Source organism: Rattus rattus, chromosome 16, assembly GCF_011064425.1.
Source record: "Rattus rattus isolate New Zealand chromosome 16, Rrattus_CSIRO_v1, whole genome shotgun sequence".
NCBI classification, from domain to species: Eukaryota; Metazoa; Chordata; class Mammalia; order Rodentia; family Muridae; genus Rattus; species Rattus rattus.
The window spans coordinates 3,829,496-3,849,502 of record NC_046169.1 but is presented as its reverse complement, the minus strand read 5'-3'; the positions used below and the strand labels follow the sequence as shown (position 1 = coordinate 3,849,502).

The window sequence follows — 20,007 nt, the reverse complement described above, 5'->3', positions numbered from 1 at the left end:
TTGAATAATTGTCAAATTGCATAGTACTGATCCATATTTCAACAGGACCCGGGAAATAACAGACAGGACACCCAAGGAGCCCCGGCAAACTATCTCTGGACAAACGCCACAGATGGAGGAGAGAGGACATTCTCTGGAGAGGTTTGTCAATGTCTGTGCTGCTGGACATGCAGATGCCTGTGTTCCGATGAGTCCACTCCCAACTGGAGCGCACAGAGGAACTCATTGTGAGAAGCATCCACAGGCATCCTCACGTCGTCGTTCTGCTCAGCTGCTGTGGGCTGACCAGACCAGATGGTTGTCTGTGCTGAGTGATGGATAGGTCTCGACACGATCTTGGGCAGAAACCAGTGATGACTTGGGGTTTCCTGCGTGCGCTGTGGAGGAGTGTTGCTGATGTGAGAGTGCCTCAGGAGGCTACTCACAGAGGAGCTGCAGGATTCCATCTATGAGGAAGACGGAGCAGACGAAAGCTGGTGTGCGTTTAGTAACTGTCCCAGTTTTCCTTCGGTTGCTGTGGTGAATGCGTGACCAAGAGCAACTGGGGAGGTTAGGGTTCATCTGGCTTATGGGTTACAGCCCATCGTTGAAGGGAAGCCAAGGCAGGAACGCCAGCAGAGGCCATGGAGGAATGCTACTTGCTGGCTTGCTCTCTGTGTCTTGCTCAGCCTGCTTTCAGATTCAACCCAGGGGTGACACAGCCCACAGTGGGCTCCTCCACCCCGCAATTAATCATTAATCAAGGAAATGCTCCCACGGGCATGCTTACAAGTGAATCTGATGGAGGCGTGTTCTCAACTGAGGCTCCCTCTCCCAGATGACTCAAGCTTGCAGAAAACACTAACACAGCAGTCTTGATGGAGAGGCGGGGGCGGGGCGGGGCGGGGCGGGGCGGGGCGGGGCGGGGGGTGCGGAGGCTGGAATTGAAATAGGTTACTCTGCCCTAGGGGGACTGTTTCATGTGGCACAGGTCACTAGACAGGGCTTATTTGTTTTATGGAAGTGACCTCAGCTATACAATCGAGAGTGTGACACATTTTCTGTCACGCTTCAGTAAGGACAGCCCAAGGGCAGGCTATCATGCTACGATGACACGTGAGCGAGCCCTTTCTCATCACAGTTAAGGTTTACTTAATTAGGCCGCAACTGATTTTGGTTTGTGCCATGTGTTTAGAAGAGGGATGTTGTTTTTCTTAAGCCGTTTCTCTCTCTTTGGAAGTTAAATTTTTTTTAAATGACTGGTGATGGTTTTTCTAAATTCTTTCATTAAAAAATAATAATTGGGGGTTGGGGATTTAGCTCAGTGGTAGAGCACTTGCCTAGCATGCGCAAGGCCCTGGGTTCGGTCCCCAGCTCTGAAAACAAAGAAAAAAAAATAATTGAAAAGTCACCAGAGACAGAAAACGGGAGGTGGGGGGATTGTTATTTCTTGGTAAAGCCCAGTGGCATCGGCAGTAGTTTCATAGCACACACAGCTAAGCATTCTAGAATCTTAAGAGCTTACCCTAGTTCCTCTTCACAGAACATGGACTTGACCTTAAACAAAAGATCAAATTTGAGCTCACGTGCTGGGAAGGGCAAGGGTTCAAAAATCTATCTTAACAGTATATTTTCAGTTAAAGATACCTGCTTGGGACAAAAATGACAAAATTGAAAAAAGGAAACGAAAAAGAAAAAAGACAAGCAGCAGTGATTCTCAGAATAATACAAAGAACACAGGTGTGACCTTCCTCGTTACCAAACGCTACCAAAGAACTGAGGATGCGAAGCACACACTTAAATCTTGCTCAACTTAAAGGCAATGGCGTGACCTAAAATAACACCAAATGAGTCGTGGGCATCTCACGTCACTTCCGTTGAACTGCCAGTGGCTTCTATGCAAAGAACCTCTTCCCACAACTGTACTGCTCACCACCAACAAGGGAAAGACAGCCTGAGAAACCGTGCTACTGAAGCAGCTCATTTGAATCCAGTGTCCCATCTGAGGAAAACTGTGTTTCCTTCAACATTGCTGAGAAATTGTGCCTAAACACAAATATGTCAGAACAGAAAGATGCACGGGGCAAGCCAGGTAATAGAGCCGTGGTGGGGACGGCAGAGGTGGGTAAGCAGTTAGGAGTGCTGGCTGCTCTTACAACAGACCAGAGTTCAAACCCCAACTTCCACACTGGCTGCTCACAACCCTCTTCTGTAACTACAGTCCCAGGGAATGTGATGCTCCCTTCTGGCCTCCAGGTGCTGCACAGACATATAGGCAAGCAAGACACCCATACACATAAACTACAATAAAAATTAAAAAAAAAAATAGCCACTGTGTACCATTAAACAATCCTGAAAGGTATGTTTTATATATTGAAATTTTCAAAGAAAACATTCATTTATTGAACAGGGCTCAGGGTATTCTGAAGGTTTCTTATAATTTATGACGTAATAAATCCTTATCAATATAGCGTTTTAACTACATATATAAATATGTGTTTCTGGGTAATTGATTTATTTGACAAGTTTATCAGCTAGGTTTTGTGCTTTTCTGGACCTGCAACTTGTGGGGATGGAGGAAAAATAGTTTATATCACAATGTTCCATTTCTTTCAAAGTTACAGTATATTCCTTCTAAGAAATACCTCAGTGTCCCGCTCACCCCTCAGAGACTGCATCCTGGCATTTTCCTTCAAAGGAGGCAGAGAAACAATGTTACCTGGAGTCCAGCTCAGGGCTGTATAATGTGTCTTCCACAATTGTCTCAACAGGCAATTCCATTTCTCTGGCGCAACTTTTTAACAAGGGACATAGGCTCCTAGTGTGGCTGACTGACATGGAACCAAAACCAAACAATAAATCCAGTGGCCTACTCTTACCAGGCTGGAATTAGCACAGAGAAAGGAGCCTCCTTTGAGGAAATGCCTCCATGAGACCCAGCTGTAAGGCATTTTCTCAATTAGTGATCTAGGGTGGGAGGACCCAGCCCACTGTGAGTGGTTCCTAGGCTGGTAGTCCTGGGTTCTATAAGAGAGCAAGCTGAGCAAGCCAGGGGAAGCAAGCCAGTAAGTAACTTCCCTCCATGGCCTCTGCATCAGCCCTGCTTCCTGACCTGCTTGAGTTCCAGTCCTGACTTCCTTTGGTGGTGAACAGCAATGTGGAAGTGTAAGCTGAATAAACCCTTTCCTCCCCAACTTGCTTCTTGGTCATGATGTTTTGTGCAGGAATAGAAACCCTGACTAAGACAATAAATAAACGGACATTTCTTGGTACTCATGATTGAAGCTTCCTGGAGAGAGTCAGCTCAAAGGAAAAGACCATGCAACACAGTTTGCTTAGGATCAGTGTAAGCTGGACAGTTAGGTTCTCTGCCGAGCCTAGGTGTGTGAGCTTGGGGTTGTGCAGCTGGTGATCAGAATCTTGTCCATAACTACTGAGGAGGAGCAATTTCCTCTGGCAAAGTTTCCAGAATGTCCTCCCCTCCGTTCAGCTCTCTTATCTTCCTAAGAAGTCCAAGACCCCGGGGAAGTTTATTTTGTGTGTTTTTTATAATCTTAGAACCTCCCAAGGTCTTAGAACCAAGACTTTAGTTTTAAGGCTAGAGGAAGTAGAAACGCTGATGTTCTCTAAATTTAACTCTTAAGTGCCCTGCATGTTGCTGGGTATATGTCAGTGCAGGCTCCAGTCAACTGGACAGGTCTCTGAGTGGGGTGGGGGTGGGGGGCGCCGGTCATCTGCTTGCGGTTTCCAGTCTCCTTGGAAGGGGTTTCAGGGGATTGTAAGCTACATCCAGTGTAATGGGGTGACCCAGTTCCCCAGTTTTGGCATTCGGTTCTCTGACTTTGTCCCCTGGGACGCTGAGAGTGCTGAGCTGTGACGAGTTCCGTAGTTCATTTCCTCAGTGGGTGTCGATTAAAGACAAGGTGGACGAGAAAGCTTGCCGGTACTGAAGGGGGCTTTCTCGGTCTTCTAAGCTGTCAATCATACGTGTATGGGTTGCCAGGAAAATCAAGCAAGCTGGTCAGCGAGCATGCAGTTACAGTGGAGGCTGAGAACATGCAGGCCAGTCCACTTCCGGTGGGAGGGACCAACTGAGCCGCCACGCTGATGGACGTAGGTTCAGACCACTGAGTGAACCCAAGCACCTTAAATCCTCCACCTGGCATGTGAGCTGTTTGCTATCCGTGGAATTCCTTGGTATTGCCCATTCTAGGAGCTGGATTTGACTACTTCATAGGACTGTCAACAAAAACACACCACCACTGCCACCATCACCACCATCACCAACACCGTCCCCACTACCACTACCACCACTACCACCATCACCACCATCACCCCCATCACCACCACCTCCATCATCCCCATCACTACCACCATCCCTACTACCATTACCACCACTACCACCACCACCACCATCACCACCATCACCACCATCAACCCCATCACCACCATTTACCACCATCACCACTGCCACCACCATTATCACCATCAACCCCATCACCCCTATCACCACCACCACCCCCATCACCACCATCACCACCACCACCATCACTACCATCACCACCATCACCACTCCTGCACTTGGCACAGTGGAATTCCTGTCTCCATGGTTGAGGCCTTACCCTTTGGTCTCCGGAGCTCTGCTTTCTCTTCTCAAACCTCCAGAAAGGTTTGTCTCCTTTTCTCTGTAATCTTGATGGTACTTTGAGATCTTCCTCTTTAGAACCGTTTTCTTTTCCAAACTCACTGCTCATGATGACTCAATGGATCAAAAACAACTGTGTGAACTTTGATGTCCCTGAAATCTGAACTCAAATCCACAAGGGTCCTACATAGACATGAGTGAAGGAGACAGTGGTCGGCAGGGAGTATCACCCATCTGCTCCACACTGAACTTAAAGGCGCTACTCTCATTTCTGATAACAGATCTCACTCAATAAAATGGTACTGGCCGGTGAGTGATTCTTTAGCATTCTGTTTGGAGCTGAAATGCCCCCATCCTCCCTGTTCATGAGCTACATGTTTAAAATAATGCTTAATTGTCTGTTTGGGGGCTGGAGAGGTAACTCAGTGGTTAAAAGCACTGACTGCTCTTCCAGAGGTCCTGAGTTCAAATCCCAGCAACCATGGTCATGGTGGCTCACAACCATCTGTAAATAGATCTGATGCCCTCTTCTGGTCTGTCTGAATGTACTCACAAACATAAAATTATATTTGTTTAATATAAAAAACGTATCTGCCTGTCTGTAGGTATTTGCATTATATCTGTGTAGTGTCCTTGGAGACCAGAAGAGGGTGTCAGATCCCCTGGAACAGTTAATGGTGTTGACTAATTATAAGGCAATTAAAAGAAACGTTTCTCATCGGTTAATTATAAGGAATAAAAAAATATGTTTATATCAAGGACTTGAAATGTTAGAGAAAAGAATTAACCAAGGGTTAAAAATAGGTGGTTATTTCCCGAGCACTTTAAGGCACTAAATTTATCTATTTACTCGTGGCCTAGCAAAGAATTGTGGATGCTTTGATTAATTAAGGTCTTCAAGTTCCATCCGATTGCATCGTGTGGCCTCTTCATTTCAATATGGGAAGAGTAAATTATAAAAAAAAAATAAGGGCTGGAGAGATGGCTCAGCGGTTAAGAGCACTGACTGCTCTTCCAAAGGTCCTGAGTTCAATTCCCAGCAACCACATGGTGGCTCACAAACACCTGTATATGGGATCTGATGTGTCTGAAGACAGCAACATTGTACTCACATATAATAAATAAATCTTTAAAAAAGATAAGAATAAAAGTGATAAGAGACGAACAGAAATAAGGATATTTGAGATGGGTGACGTGGAAAACACCACTTCATCCACTCGGTAGCAGATATTTCCCGAGGGTGTTCTGTGTACTCCACAGAGTTCTAGAAGGAAGAGGAGAAACAAACAGAAGGAGCCAAAAGCTCTACTTTTGACCCAGAAGAGGTCAGGGGTTAAGGGTCACATGCTGTAACGGTGGAGTGTCAGGTGTTTATCACCTGGAGGTTATCCCCACCATCTTCAATGATTTATTGACCTACAACACTCCATGCCTTCATCCCCACAGCTCATCTGCAATCCTTCTTTAGAGGAATAATCCTAGAAATAAAATCACAACGGAGGCTTCAGGAGCTTTTGCCAAACCCACACTCATACGGAGGGCATTTGTTCAGAACCAGATGAGCCAGGAAAGTCGTTTGCCCATGGGCTGGAGGTCTGCCGGAGTCTGAAGCGCTTCAGTGCATTTTCCAACGAATATTCTCAACTGTGCACTCATGTCCTGAGTCTGATGTTCTGGAAGAAATGAATTGTAACCCCCAAGAAAGGGCCAGAAAACACAGATGAGAACACAAAGAAGCCTGCGGGGTCCTCTGCTCAGAGCACCGGACAGATTTTCAGAAGCCGTGGTTTTCTTGTTGACTTGGCAACTGTGTTCAGCAAACCTATTCAGCATTCAGACCTTTCAGCTAAAATGAGAAAAAAATGCACATATAAATGTAATTTTCACATGTTTCTTCAAATCCTATTTGAAGTTTATGGAATGATTTTACCGGAATTGCAAACCGCTGTATATGTAAACTATTTAAAGGCTTCGTTGTATCCTGAATTGTAGTGTTCATGGTGTCTTGGGGCCAAATGGTTTCTAGAGAGAGACAATCTTACTTCATGATGCAAATCAGTTGGCTTGGGGAGAAGATTATGTTACAGATGCTGTGCTGGCGACTATTCAGAATTCTGTTACATGTTGCAAAGTCGGGCCCCGGGCAAGATTTTTAGATGAGACAACTATCACTGGCACTCTGTAGCAGGAGATCTCTTTAAGGAGACCAACACCAGGCCAGATAACAGTGTGGCGGGTCCAGGATTTCAGAGGCTGAAGCAAGACCTTGAATTTGAGGCCAGTCTGAGAGACAGGGGGAGGCAAGCCCTCTGCTCACTTCAGAGCTTGCTTTCTAGTTAACTCTGGGGACCGTAGTTTCCAGTAATACGATACAGCACAGGCGAAAACGGTGGGGGGAAAGTCCAGTTAATGTAATTCAGTGTTTGTCTCTATGTGGTCAGACTACAGGGAGCTGAGCACTGAGAGCAACGCATAAAAGTTCTATCAGCGGGTTCCCAGGAAGACTTTCCAAAGGGAGACCCTGCAACAGCACTTCCCCCTCCATCCTGGTAACTGACTCCTGATTTGCAGCCTTGCAACCAGAAAGAAAGACTCTACCTCCCCCCCTTCCTCCTCCTCCTCTTCCTCCTCCCTCTCCTCCTCTTCCCCTCCTCCTTCTCCTCTTCCACCCTCACCCTCACCTACTCCTCTTTCACCCTCCCCCTCCCCCCTCCTCCTCCTCCCCTACTCCTCTTCCACCCTCACCCTCAACCCCCACCCCCACCCCCCGCCAGAGTGAATCCTTGGTGACCATGGTGGCTACCCATCCTGCCCCAGACATTCATCTCTTTGCACTACTTTACATGAGAAGAATAAACTTTTCTTTTACACCACTATTGGGCACTCATGAAGAAAGGACAAGTCAAACTGACTAATTAGATAAAGGGGGAGGAGGAAGTGGCTGGCTGAGGAGAGGAAGGCGGGGGTGGGTGTGAAATCATGAGAAAGGCAGGGAGGGTCTGGGCAGTGCATGCCACCGCTGTCGTTCTTGATAGCAGGAGCCCACCAAAGGAAGCACCTATGCCCTGCTTCAGAACTGCAGGGCAGGCTCCTCGGCCTGACAGAATCACAACAGCTAAGACCCCCCTTTGTCCGGAGCCCCATGATGATCAGAGTCTCCATGGGGAAAGTGCTACGAGGGTGTGAGCGTCCTCAAGGAAAGCACCTCGGACAAAAACCGCACCTTAGCGGTCACAATGTTCAGGTGAAGAGAACATGTGTCACTCATTTGCAAAAGTTTGGGCTTTTCTCTGTCCGCCCCAGTTCCCTAAGGACACGGGGCTTATTTATTTATGCTTATGACCTTAAGTTAAGCTTGTTCCCCAACTTGCTCTTAACTTATACTGACCTGTCTATACTAGTCTAAATTCTGCCACACGGCTGGTTACCTCCTCAGTTTCACGCGACAGACTTCTGCCCATCTCGGTGGCCAATCTCCCACACCTGACTCTTTCCCAGAGTTCCTATCTCTTCCCGGAAGTCCTGCCTATTCTCTCCTGCTTTGCTATTGGCCATTCAGCTTTTTATTGACAAATGATGTTTTTACACAGTGCACAAGAGAACACCCCTGCACTCATTTTCCTGAATACTCATTCACTAGTTGATGACAATGTGTTCCGGTTATAGTGGGCACACTTCAGGGTGCTTCCCCATGGTCCCAACGTCATTGTATCACATGACTATATCACATTATCACAGCCCAGTCTTGAAAGTAAATGAAAGTGTGTGTGTGTGTGTGTGTGTGTGTGTGTGTGTGTGTGTTTTGTAGGGAAGCTTTCATGATAACTCAATAAAGCATTAACAGCCTTTTTAACAGTTGCTGGAGTGACCGGATTGCCAGATTCAGGAAATTAGCCTTGATTCATTTTGTCAAACACAAAAGAAAATGCCAAGTTGATCATTATGCAAATATGCATTTAATTGTATATAATCTATAATCTAATAAAGTCACTTCGATGTGTATAGATGTTCCATTATTGGGTAGGACATACTTTTGCTCTGCTCAATGTATCTAAAGAACTGATTAAAACTTGTAGGGCTGCGGAGATGGCTCTTGAGGGGACCGGAAGTCAAGATCTGTTAAATTCAAATCCGGCAATACTGGTTAAGAGCAGATCCTGCTCTTGCAGAGGACTCCAATCAAGTCCTTAAGTACCTTAAAAACAAAACAACAACAACAACAACAACAACAACAACAACAACAACAACAAAAACAGAGCCAGCCGGATGATGGGGATGGACACCTTTAATTCCAACGTTAGCGCTCAGGAGGCAGAAGCAGGCGAGTCTTTGAGGCCAGCCTGAACTGCAGAGCAAGTTCCAGGGCAGCCGGTGGTGCGTTTATAAAAAGTATCAAGGGGTTTCATTCAAACGTCATCAAAATTCTAGCTCACTCGAAGTATCTTCTGGGATGTAGTGTTGCACATTTGAACACCGGCATTTTTAGCCTTGTGTAACTAACACATAAAGAGAAAAAAAAATGTGAAATGTTGAAAGAAAAAGAACGCAGTGTGTGATCCGGGGCTGTGGGATGGCGGCTGGAGCAGGGATCCGGGAAAGCCTGGAACCTTCCATTCCTCTCAGCTCTGGCGATGTCTCCAGCTTTTTGTTTTAGGGGTCCCCTGAGTTCCAGGGAGGCCCAGAAACAAAAGGGAGGCGCATAGATTTGTGTTGTGACTCAAGCAAAAGCAATATATGGACGGTATGGGAAGCTTCGTGACAGTGTTGAGCATACAGACTCCGCTGACGACGGCCTCTGGGGGTCCTAGCAAGCTTCTGCTTTTTATGATCTTATAAAAAAAGGAAGGGCTGGCATAATGAATTTAAAACGAATGTAGATTTTTTTAAAAAAAAATGTTTCTCGACTGTTCACTTTAAATCAAAGATCATTACCTCGTGATACGTTGGAAGTCTATAAAGGCATTTTTTTTTTTTTAGACTCGCTTGAAGGTTTAAACAGCCACCTAGTAAAGTTCTAATTTATTGTGTTACCTGAAGCTTTAAGATGAGTCACCCAGAAGCTGTAAAACGCGTGCACCAGAAGACCAGGGCTCTTGACTAAGCACACATTTAAATTCAGGCGCAGTTTGCATTGTTCCAAAGGAGGGAAAGAAATTGAGTTAATATCTCAGGAACCCTTTTGTAGGTAACAAAAGGAATGTTAGCTCTGGAATTAATTGCTGAATAATTTATTCCAAGAAATTTGGGTGTAACAAATCCCGTAATGGCTGTTGCAAGGACATTCTGAATCGTACACTAGTTCTGTTTTTTGGGGACTCTGCACAGTGGCTCCTGGTGTCTGCGCTCACATCAGCAAGGGATGCGAGTCCCTCTTTCGTCCCCAGCATTCATTACCAATTCCTTTCATAATAAGTTGCTTTGACTGCGGGTACGTAGAATCTTAAAGGAGTTTTGATTTGATCCTGAATACTTTTCATATATTCATTTATTGAACAGTCATACTTATTCGAAATTTCACTTTTATTGATGAGGTTATTTGATTTGGTTTTACTTATTTGGCTCTCTTATTTCCTTACTTATTCTGGGAGTTATTAATCTATTGGATGTGTAGCAGGTAAATATTCTTCATAATGATGCATGCCAATGGACTCGCACGCTGCTCAGAAGTTTAGTAAACTTAGCTGTTCAGTAAAATCCCACTCATCGAAAGAACGAGGGAAGAAAATGCCTATAAGGAAATTAAATTTATCGATCAGGCGATTTCATATACATAGCACATGTTAGTTGCTTTCCTTGTTGCAGTGATAACATCAACTTAAACAACAAAAGCAACTTAAGAAAAGGAGTTTCAGGGCTGGAGGGATGGCTCAGTGGTTAAGAGCACTGCACTGCTCTTCCAGAGGTCCTGAGTTCAAATCCTAGCAACCACATGGTGGCTCACAACCATCTGTAATGGGATCTGATGCCCTCTTCTGGTGTGTCTGAAGACAGCTACAGTGTACTTGTATATTACGTATATATAATCTTTTTAAAAAGATTCATTTTGGCTCACAGCAGAGAAAAGCATGGCCGCCAGTGTATGAAGCAGCTGGTCTCATCATCCATCATGTCATGACAACAAAGGAAGATGGGTGCTGTTGCTGATGCTGGTGGCAGATCACTCTCTCCTTTTTATCGATAGGATCCCAGCCCATGGAATGGGAACCCCACCTTCAGAATGGGTTTTCCCATCCCAGTTGAGCATTTCTAGAAGAACCCTCACAGATATACCCATAGCTTTGCCTCCTAGATGGTTCTAAATCCAATCAAATTAGCAAAGAAGATTGGTCAACACAAGCCCCACCCTTCCCTTGTTAACGTGACAACCAAACGAATTCTACTCTGGTCCTTAAAGGTTCACAGCTACCTCATAATGCAAAATGTGTTTGGTTCACCATCAAAACTCCATAGTCTCTAACAATCCCAGCACTGGTTTTTTTTTTTTTTTAAATACATTTTTTACTCAAAACAAAGGGCTCATAACTGCGAGCCCCTTATACAATCAAATAAGTTACATCCCTTATACAATGGGACACAATAAATATTCTATCCAAAAGGAATGAGCAGGGGAATACCAAAGAAAAACATGATCAACACAATATCAAAACTCACTGGGAAAAACACCGAACTCTACCAGGTCCACACCAGCCGTCTACCGCAGCATCACATGGGCTCCCACCGCCCTGGGCAGCCCTGCCTCTCCAGTTCTTCCTCCATGCCGGCTGTCGCCCTACTGTTTCGTCTCTGTGCTCACAGGTTTCCTTCGGGGACATCCTGTTGTCCTGGCGTCTCCAACATCTTGGGGTCTCCATGTCCATTTGGGTTTTATCTTCAGAGTTAAACCCATCTAGAAGTGTCCTCCTGGACACAACAGAGATTTGTCTCCCGTGTGACTCTAACTTCAGTCAAGTTAACTATGAAAATGAGCCATCGGTGGGGCATTCGTCTAAGCAAGGTGATGATCAAGATTTTCCCTGGGAACACTAAGGATGCGTTGGACCAATGGTTGACAGGACTGAGCATCTACCAGATTTTTATGGAAGTCGCAACCACAGTGTCATTAAATTCTTGGTAGCTTTAGGGAAGCAAACAGGTCTGCATTGCTCATGGCCCTGCAGGCTTTCTGTCACCCATCTGGGGTTGACTGGATTCTCCTTCAGTGATGTTCCACATGACTTGGTGTCTTGAGTCACCGTGAGGATGATGGCTGGCATTACGTCTTAACCTCGGTCCTCAGAGGAGATGGACAGAACTCAGAACGCACTCGCCGACCCGCACAACTCCGATTGTTCCTTTCCTAGCAGTTCCGCTGAAACTCCCACCTGCACCCTCACTTTAGCTGTTTGTACTGTCCCCTTCTTGGCTTTCTCTAGACTTCCTGTAACAGTCCTAGGGAGCTGGAGAGAGGCTCTGTGGTTGAGAGTGTGAACGTCTCTTCCAGGGGACTCACGCTTGACTCCCAGCACCATGTTGGGCGGCTCATAACCACCTGTTAACTGCCGCTCCCAGAGGACCCCCTACCGCTTCTGGGCTCCTCAGTTACCTGAACCCACATGTACATCCTCACATATACACACAGTTTTAAAAACTAAATTTAATAAAAGCAGTTCTGAGTATACATTTTTGGTTCTCCGAACTTTGAATACTCCCACACTTATTCTGACGTCTGGTACGGTTGTTGACAAGCCTGCACATATTAGAATTTGGACTTTTCTAAACATCTATCTTTTTATAAAGCCATAATTTTAAAAGCAAATGTCTACAGGTAGACTTAACGTTTATTAGTTGTTTGTGTATTCACAGATCCTTGTGTTTTACCCTCTCTCGGTCCCAAGTTCCTTGAATATTATCTCTTCTTCACTTTTATTGATCTCCCCGTTTAGGCATTTTGATTAACTATATATTGAAATTTTTCATTCTTTCCTCCGAACTGCGTGGTCTGTTGTTTGAGTTCTTAGGTCACAGAAATAGATTGTTCGTTTCTTAACATCTCTGTGGCTCTTTCTAAAGGGTTTACTTGTTTTTCAGTGTGTTTGTGTGTGTGTGTGTGTGTGTGTGTGTGTGTGTGTGTGTGCATGACTGTTTGCCCACATGTGTGTCTGTGTACCATGTGTGTACAGTCTCCACAGCGGCCAGAAGGTGGTGTAGGAATCCCATAGAAGTGCGATTGTAGTTATGAGACACCCTGTGAGTCCTGGGAATCGAACCTGAGCCCTCGAGAAAAGCAGCCAGTGCTCTTAACTGCCGAGCCAGCTCGCTGAACTCTGTGGTTCTTTTGCATGGTTGGTTCTCTTTCTTTTCCTATGATTCCATCTATGGCCCCTGTTGAGGAATTTAATATCCCAAACCTGGCCCTCTCAACAGACCAAGTGTTTAGGGCTCAAATTCAGTATTGTTGTTTCTGTTGATTCTTACCTGTGTGTGTTTAATTGACCTTTGATAATGAGCTAATAGTTGGCTGACATTAAAACGTCGGTTAGGTGTGAGAAAGTAACTTGAGAGTGCTTTCCCAGGGAGTTTGTTATTCTTGTGGCTGCAGCTCTGGTCTCCACCTTTCTGAGTCCTTAGAGGGACTGCAGGAGAGCTCTTGGAACCTGCCAGAGACTCGAGGGCTAGAAGATAACAATTCTAGTATCCACGTCTATTTATCAGACCACTGAGCCTTTTATATTAGTTTACTGCTCTTTGCAAACATTCCAGCACTTTTTGTCTTTCTTTCCCTTTAGACTTAACTTCATTTTCTGGTCTCCAGAAAGGTAATTCAATTTCCTTAATGTAGATGCCATTATCTTGAACTGCAGAGGCCATTAGAATACTTAGTCTACCGCTCCACCAGCAGTGGATATCTGTATAACAGGTTTGACCCCTCTGTGCATGCCTCATAGCGGCTCTTGCCAAGAGTGACAATTCCAGATCATTGGAGCATGACTTAAATTATTCTAGATTTGGGACAGCATAGTGAGTATGCTTGGATCCTCTTGACGATTCAAGACTGGGTGACTGGTTTGCTCAACTAACGGTCACAGAGGCTGATGGGATCCTGTTATTCTGCATTCCTTCTGCCAAGAAGTCTGTGGCCATTTATGAGAGGGTTATGTAAAGTATCCCTAAGCCATGACCTCCACATTGAGAGGCTAACATATAATCATAGTCACAGGTACCATACTTGTAGAACAGAGCTACACAGATTATTCCCCCCTAACAACTTGCAGCTAGTAACTTGCCCAGATGAGTACTGTCACCATTGGCCCGCTGCTGTGAGCTTCAGGGCTCTAGCTAAGCTGTACAAATCCCTCTTTTGGAGGGAAAGTCTTACCTAGTTGTGTCATGATGCGTGAGCTGCCAGCATGCCCTTTACAAACAGAAGATGATACTAAGTTGGTAATGGACTGAATCGTGATAAAGGGGAGCAGACTCTGTAGTGGTGAGAGGTGTTTACGTGCCTATAGCACCCTTAGGTATGGGGGGGGGTTTGAATAAGAAAGCTCTACACAGGTTTGTATATTATACATGGATCTGTTTGCAAGGATTAGGAGGTGTGGCCTTGTTGGAGGAAGTGCATCACTGGGGGTGGGATTAGAGGTTTCAAAAGTCCATGGCAGATCTCTCTCTCTCTCTCTCTCTCTCTCTCTCTCTCTCTCTCTCTCTCTCTCTCTCTCTGTCTCTCTCTCTCTCTCTCTCTCCCTCTCTCTCTCTCTCCCTCTCTCTCTGTCTCTGTGTCTCTGTCTCTCTCTTTCTCTGTCTCTCTCTGACTCTGTCTCTGTCTCTGTCTCTCTCTCTTTGCCTCTGTCTCTCTGTGTCTCCATCTCTGTCTCCCCCTCTCTCTGTCTCTCTGTGTCTCTGTCTCTGTCTCTCTGTCTCTCTGTGTCTCTGTCTGTCTCTCTGTGTCTGTCTCTCTCTCTCTGTGTCTCCATCTGTCTCTCCCTCTGTCTCTCTGCCTCTCTCTGTGCCTCTGTCTCTCCATCTGTCTCTCCCTCTCTCTCTCTGCCTCTCTCTGTGCCTCTGTCTCTGTCTCTGTCTCTGTCTCTCTCTCTCTCTCTCTCTCTCTTTCATGTCATGCATGCCGCAATGTTACTCACCATGACGATAATGAGCTAAACCTCTGAAACTGTAAGCCAGACCCCAATGAAATACTTTCTTTTATACAAATTGCCTTGGTCACGGTGTGTCTTTGCAGCCACAGAGCACTGACTGTAGGAGGGAATTTAGTAACTGCCTTGATTGAAACACAGTGTGGCTTGCTGGGGGCTGGTGCCTCTCTTGCCTTTAATGGAGGAGGCAGGCAGATCTCTGGTCTAGAGAGCACCTTCCAGGACAACCAGGGCTACTGAAAAAAATCCTGTCTCAGGCAAAAAAAGAAAACAGAAGAAAAGAAAGAAAGAAAAAAAGAAGGAAAAGTCTGGCAAGATAGCGACTATTATGGCCAACCAACAATACAGTCATCACATAATTCTGAACTGATATTAAAATCAAACTTTTCCGAGCATAGTTAGGTAAGTTGTATTTGTAATTTTAAATTTAGATGGAGGGATTCATCTTCCACTAACCACAAGGAAAGATGTCCTTTTCTATTAATTTGTTTTTGTCTGGTTTCAAATTGATTTATTTTATATGTGAGTATTTTCCCTGAATGTATGTGCATGCACCGTGTGTGTGTGTGTTTGTGTGTGTGTGTGTGTGTGTGTGTGTGTGTGTGTGTGTGTGTGTGACCTCAGAGGTTAGGGACAGTATCAGAACCCTGGGTTTCAAATGGTTGGGGGCTGCCATGGGATGCTGGGATTTGAATCCAGGTCCTCTGTAAGAGCAGCCAGGGCTTTTAACAGCTACGCTGTCTCCCCTGGCTGAAATGTTTTTGTCTTCAATGGCAGAACATTGCAGTCTCTCTGTAATGAACGATTCGGACTAAGTAGAACAGCTTCTCAACAAACAAGAGAAAAAAGTGCCTGCCTGGCTGCACTTTTCACCAAAATCAATCGAGATTTGGATGGTTTGAAACCAAAGCATCGGAGACTGTTTAACAGCCATTGTAGAGCCGAGGAAGTCCTTGATGTCGTCTAGTCACTAGCAGGATGCAAATCAAAACCACATTGAGATCCCGAATTAGCCATATCGTCAAACAAACAAACAGCACAACACACACACACACACACACACACACACACACACACACACACACACACACACACACACCAGCCCAGGAGCAGTGATGTATACCTTTAATCCTAGCACTCAGGAGGCAGAGGCAGGCTCTCCAAAAGCAAGAAGCCAGCCATGACTACATAGGGAGGACCTGGAGGAAGGGGGAGACAGACAGACAGAGACACAGAAATGGGAAGAGAAAGAGAGACAGGGAGGGAGGAAGAGAGAGACAGAACAGAGACAGAAGGAAAGACAGAGAGACAGAGACAGAGACACACAGACAGACAGACAGACCACTCGGAGAGCCACCGATCCTTAGTCAGGGATGGAAGCCTGGAAAGTAAAGCAGCACACCTACACAGAGAGAGGAAGGACAGACCAAGCAAGCAGACAGCAGCCATCTTCCTTCCTCACACCCTTTCAATCTGGCTGCTTCCAAATGGTTCCGTGAGTTGGTGAAACCAAGCAGCGCACTGGCCACCCCCTCCCTCTCCGAGGACAGACTCAGAAGAACTGAGGTCAGATTACAACAGAGATGCTCAGCCTAAAGGCCCAGCAGCAGGTGAATGGATAAGGAAAATGTAGCAGACCAAGACAGCGGGACGTTCTTAAGCCATAGAGAAGCCAAAGTCCCGGCAAGAAGAGCGGAGTCCACCAAGTCCACTAAGGAACGGTGGGCAGTCGACAGATACTGGCAGAAAGAAGCCGGTTTTCTTTAGTGGTGTGGCCCTGCTTAGGTCAAGCATGCTCCGGTGGCTGGCCACACACTCAAGGGTGCACGGCGGCACGCGCTGGACTTGGATTTAAAATCAAAACGAGGACACAGGCTTGGGATGTGCGTCTTCGAGGAGTTGGTGTAAGGGGGTGTGAGTGACCGAAGTACACTGTACAGAATTCTCAAAGAATTACTGAAAAGTGAGAAGGGGGGAAGAATAATGAAGGGGCGAGGGTGATCAAAAGACATCAAGGTACAGCTCATTTGATCAGGAAAGCGTCTCAAAGAGAGGGGATTGACTCTCCTGTTTAATAGCGATCTCAACAACATATATAAAAATTACTGCATTTTATAGGGGACACAGACTCCCTGTTCAGACAGAATCAGGTCCCCAAATTTTCAGAACATAAACTCCCCTCCATTAGTAAGAACCCCAGTGAATTGGAGTGGATAATAAGTCATGTGTTTACATGAGGTCTTGTCGTATTCATCAAAAGGTCCAGGCGCTGCCGACTGGAGATTGTAACAGCAGAAAGTGAGTTGATTCAAGACAAGATCGATGAAGTACACGTGTACGCCTCTGAACCAATTTGCCAAGTGTCCCGTTCTAGCTCTGCGTGCAGCGAGCCCTGGCATCTCCATGCTGAGTCCACCTCTCCGGTGAGAGACTGAATTCACTCGGCCATGCCTGACCGAGTACATCATCGCCCTGAGTGCATTTCAGCCCCTCCCGTTCCAGGTCAAAGGCCAGACGTGCACCCAGGATGCCTGGCAGATAAAATGTGTTAACCACGAACACATCCGCAGGCTTGGGTTTTCTGCCTTCAAACATCAATGATGAGCTGGGGGAGTTCTTAATTACTATTTATAGTTATTGAATTTGGACTCTTCTGGGGCTAACATTTCAAAGATTAACTTTGAGCCGCCCTGGTGGGAAAAGATGAATTGGCTTTTGCAATTTCAGAAGATATTAAGCTTGGGCCTGATATTAATGCAGAATTCAAGACCAGATGCTTTGAAGTCTAGACACCGTTTTCTTTCTCTGAGGCCATCCTTGCGGAAAATATATTTAAACTTCAAATACCGCCTTGTGGTGGCCAATTAGTGGTGCTTAGTTGCATTTTAAAATTTATGCTTTAAACTTTAACCCCAGGTGTCAGCATCCGTCATCTTGGCAGAACACAAATATAGGGTCATTTAATCGCATGGTGGGGGTTTTGTTTGTTTTGTTTTTTTTTTTTTAAGTCACAGAGGGGTTTTGTTGTTGTCGTTTGTTTGTTTGGGGGGACTGCAGCGGGGAGGAGGTTATCTTCAAAGACCTCAAGTTCAGAGACTAACAGCAACGAAAGTTTCTTTAAACATAACAGGGGACCTTCACGTATTTCATGTTTGATTCCACTGCCTCCTCCTTTGGTCTGGATCAAGGAGGAGCATCGGAGGAAATTTAACTCACTTCTGAAAAGGCAGGAGAACCAGCTTCATTACGTGATAAATAAAATATTTTATATCTCTAACTCCGTTTGAATTCTTATCCTAGCCAAAGCTGGAAGGAAAGACGGGGCGAGGCTGGCCCCAGCTGCCAGCAGCCAGTCACTGCAAGCAACAGTGGTTCTCTCGGCTCCCAAACCCTCCGCTCTGAGGCGAGCACTCAGAGCCTTTCTCCCCGGACGCTTCCCAGTTAGTGGGAAAATAAGTCTGTACTCTGACAAGGAAATCCCACCTGTCTTTCTGGAACATTCTTTAGGATCACACTGGGATCAACTGAAGTCCCTACTGTGGCTTACACAAAGCTGGCTGGTTAAAAAGCTGTCTTTGGGGTGTGAGGGAAAAAGTCACAGGTGGCTTGGAGTAGATGTGGGATTCCGAACTTCATGCGATGGGGGGAGTTCTGTGCTTTAAAACGAGATCGGGATTGTGGGGAAAGTAAGTAAAGTTCAAAGGACTAGGCGAATGCTTCATCTGAGGAACACAAGGCCACCCTGGGAACTCTTACCATCTTGCTGAATGTCCCCTGGAAACCTCTCAGTATGGCCCTTTGTACAGTTCTCCATGTGTGCATCTGTGAGGACTTGTTTCTCCTCCACACTCTGGAATTTGTCCTATGTTTACACTAACAATGGGTGCAAACCACTCCAGGTGCTTTAAGGCAAAAACATGAAGCTATTAAAATATTGCTTATCAATAAGGCTGGAGAGCTACTTCAATTGCCCTTCTCACACTGTGATGAGTGTAATGTCCAGAAACAGAACTCAACTTTGAAAATAACGTGAAGCAAGAGAAAGGGAAGGACGGAAAAAGAAGCAGGCTCCCTAGTGACAAGCGTCGGTCGGTCGGTGTCCCTTCATGCCAGGGAGGGTTCAGCTGAGCATGCTCAGACGCATGGGAGGCACCAGACTCTGTCAAAACTCCCTCTGAGCAGCAAGGAGGACAGGTCCACAAGCTCAGTGCTGCAAATCTACAGGTCTTTCCTCTGACACTGGACACCTCTCTAGCTCACGCCGGCTGCAATGTGGCTTCTACTTCATGTCGTCCTTCTGACGGAGGTCAAAGGTAAGGCTGCCACTTTCTCACTATAAATGACTATGGTTCCCGGAGATTAGAAAATCGTTATGTAGTTCTGGGGTGTTTACCACAGACCCAGTGCGGTGTTTGAAGGATAGGCGTCCCGCCGTGCATCCCCTGAAGTGACTGTTAATTGTCTGGAGCGCCAAAGAACCCAGCAGCTTTTAAATGCAGTATGTATCTCCCAGAAACGGGACTTTTTAATATCCTTAAAACTAAGGATGGGTTGTATTTTGAAGATCAGTGTTGGCATATCAATTCTAGCAGAGGAAAGGTGCTTCCCAGAGCAAGGGACATTCATGAACTAAAAGATGAGTTTGGATAAACCCAACCTGTTTGAATAGGCCCATAAAGTGCATGTAATTAATTGTTAGTGGTTATGGGGTTTTGGAGTTGCTGGGTTTTTTGTTTTGTTTTTGTTTTTTGTATATTTGTTTGTTCCGGTTACTCTATACTGAGGACCACAAACCCCAAGGAAATCCAAAAGACTCTAAGGGGGTTGGGGATTTGGCTCAGTGGTAGAGCACTTGCCTAGGAAGCACAAGGTCCTGGGTTTGGTCCCCAGCCCCGAAAAAAAGAAAAAAGAAAAAAAAAAACTCTAAGAGTTCACTTATGTAAACCAGTTATTAAAATATAACTGGTATAATATGTATTTTTATATCACTCTCTTACCTGCTCTAGGATTTAGAAAGTTGGTGAGAAGTGCTCACTTCCCCGTCGGTGACCTTAATGCTTTAGTGCTGTGAACAACTAAAGTAAAAACCTAATTTTGCCACAAGTTTAGATGCTTCTCGTCTCTTCCCAGGGCACAGGAACAAACTCAGTATTGCTTTGGTTCAAAATGTATTCAGTTACTTCATAGCTGTTCTGTCAAACTTTCCAGAACAAATATTAGAACTTGAAATTATCATTAGCCTCCTTAAAAAAT

The 20,007-nt window shown here is 45.5% G+C and overlaps 1 protein-coding gene across 1 annotated transcript in view; it reads left to right on the top strand.

Moving 5' to 3' along the window:
- Positions 1–19,009: 19,009 nt before the first annotated feature.
- The window catches only part of Rxfp2 (relaxin family peptide receptor 2), a 62,323-nt gene continuing 61,325 nt past the window's right edge, over positions 19,010–20,007 (top strand). Inside the window, exon 1 of the mRNA XM_032886638.1 lies at positions 19,010–19,067. Within this exon, the coding sequence (XP_032742529.1) occupies positions 19,025–19,067 (43 nt within the window). The 5' untranslated portion in view covers positions 19,010–19,024. The remainder of the gene's footprint in view (positions 19,068–20,007) is intronic.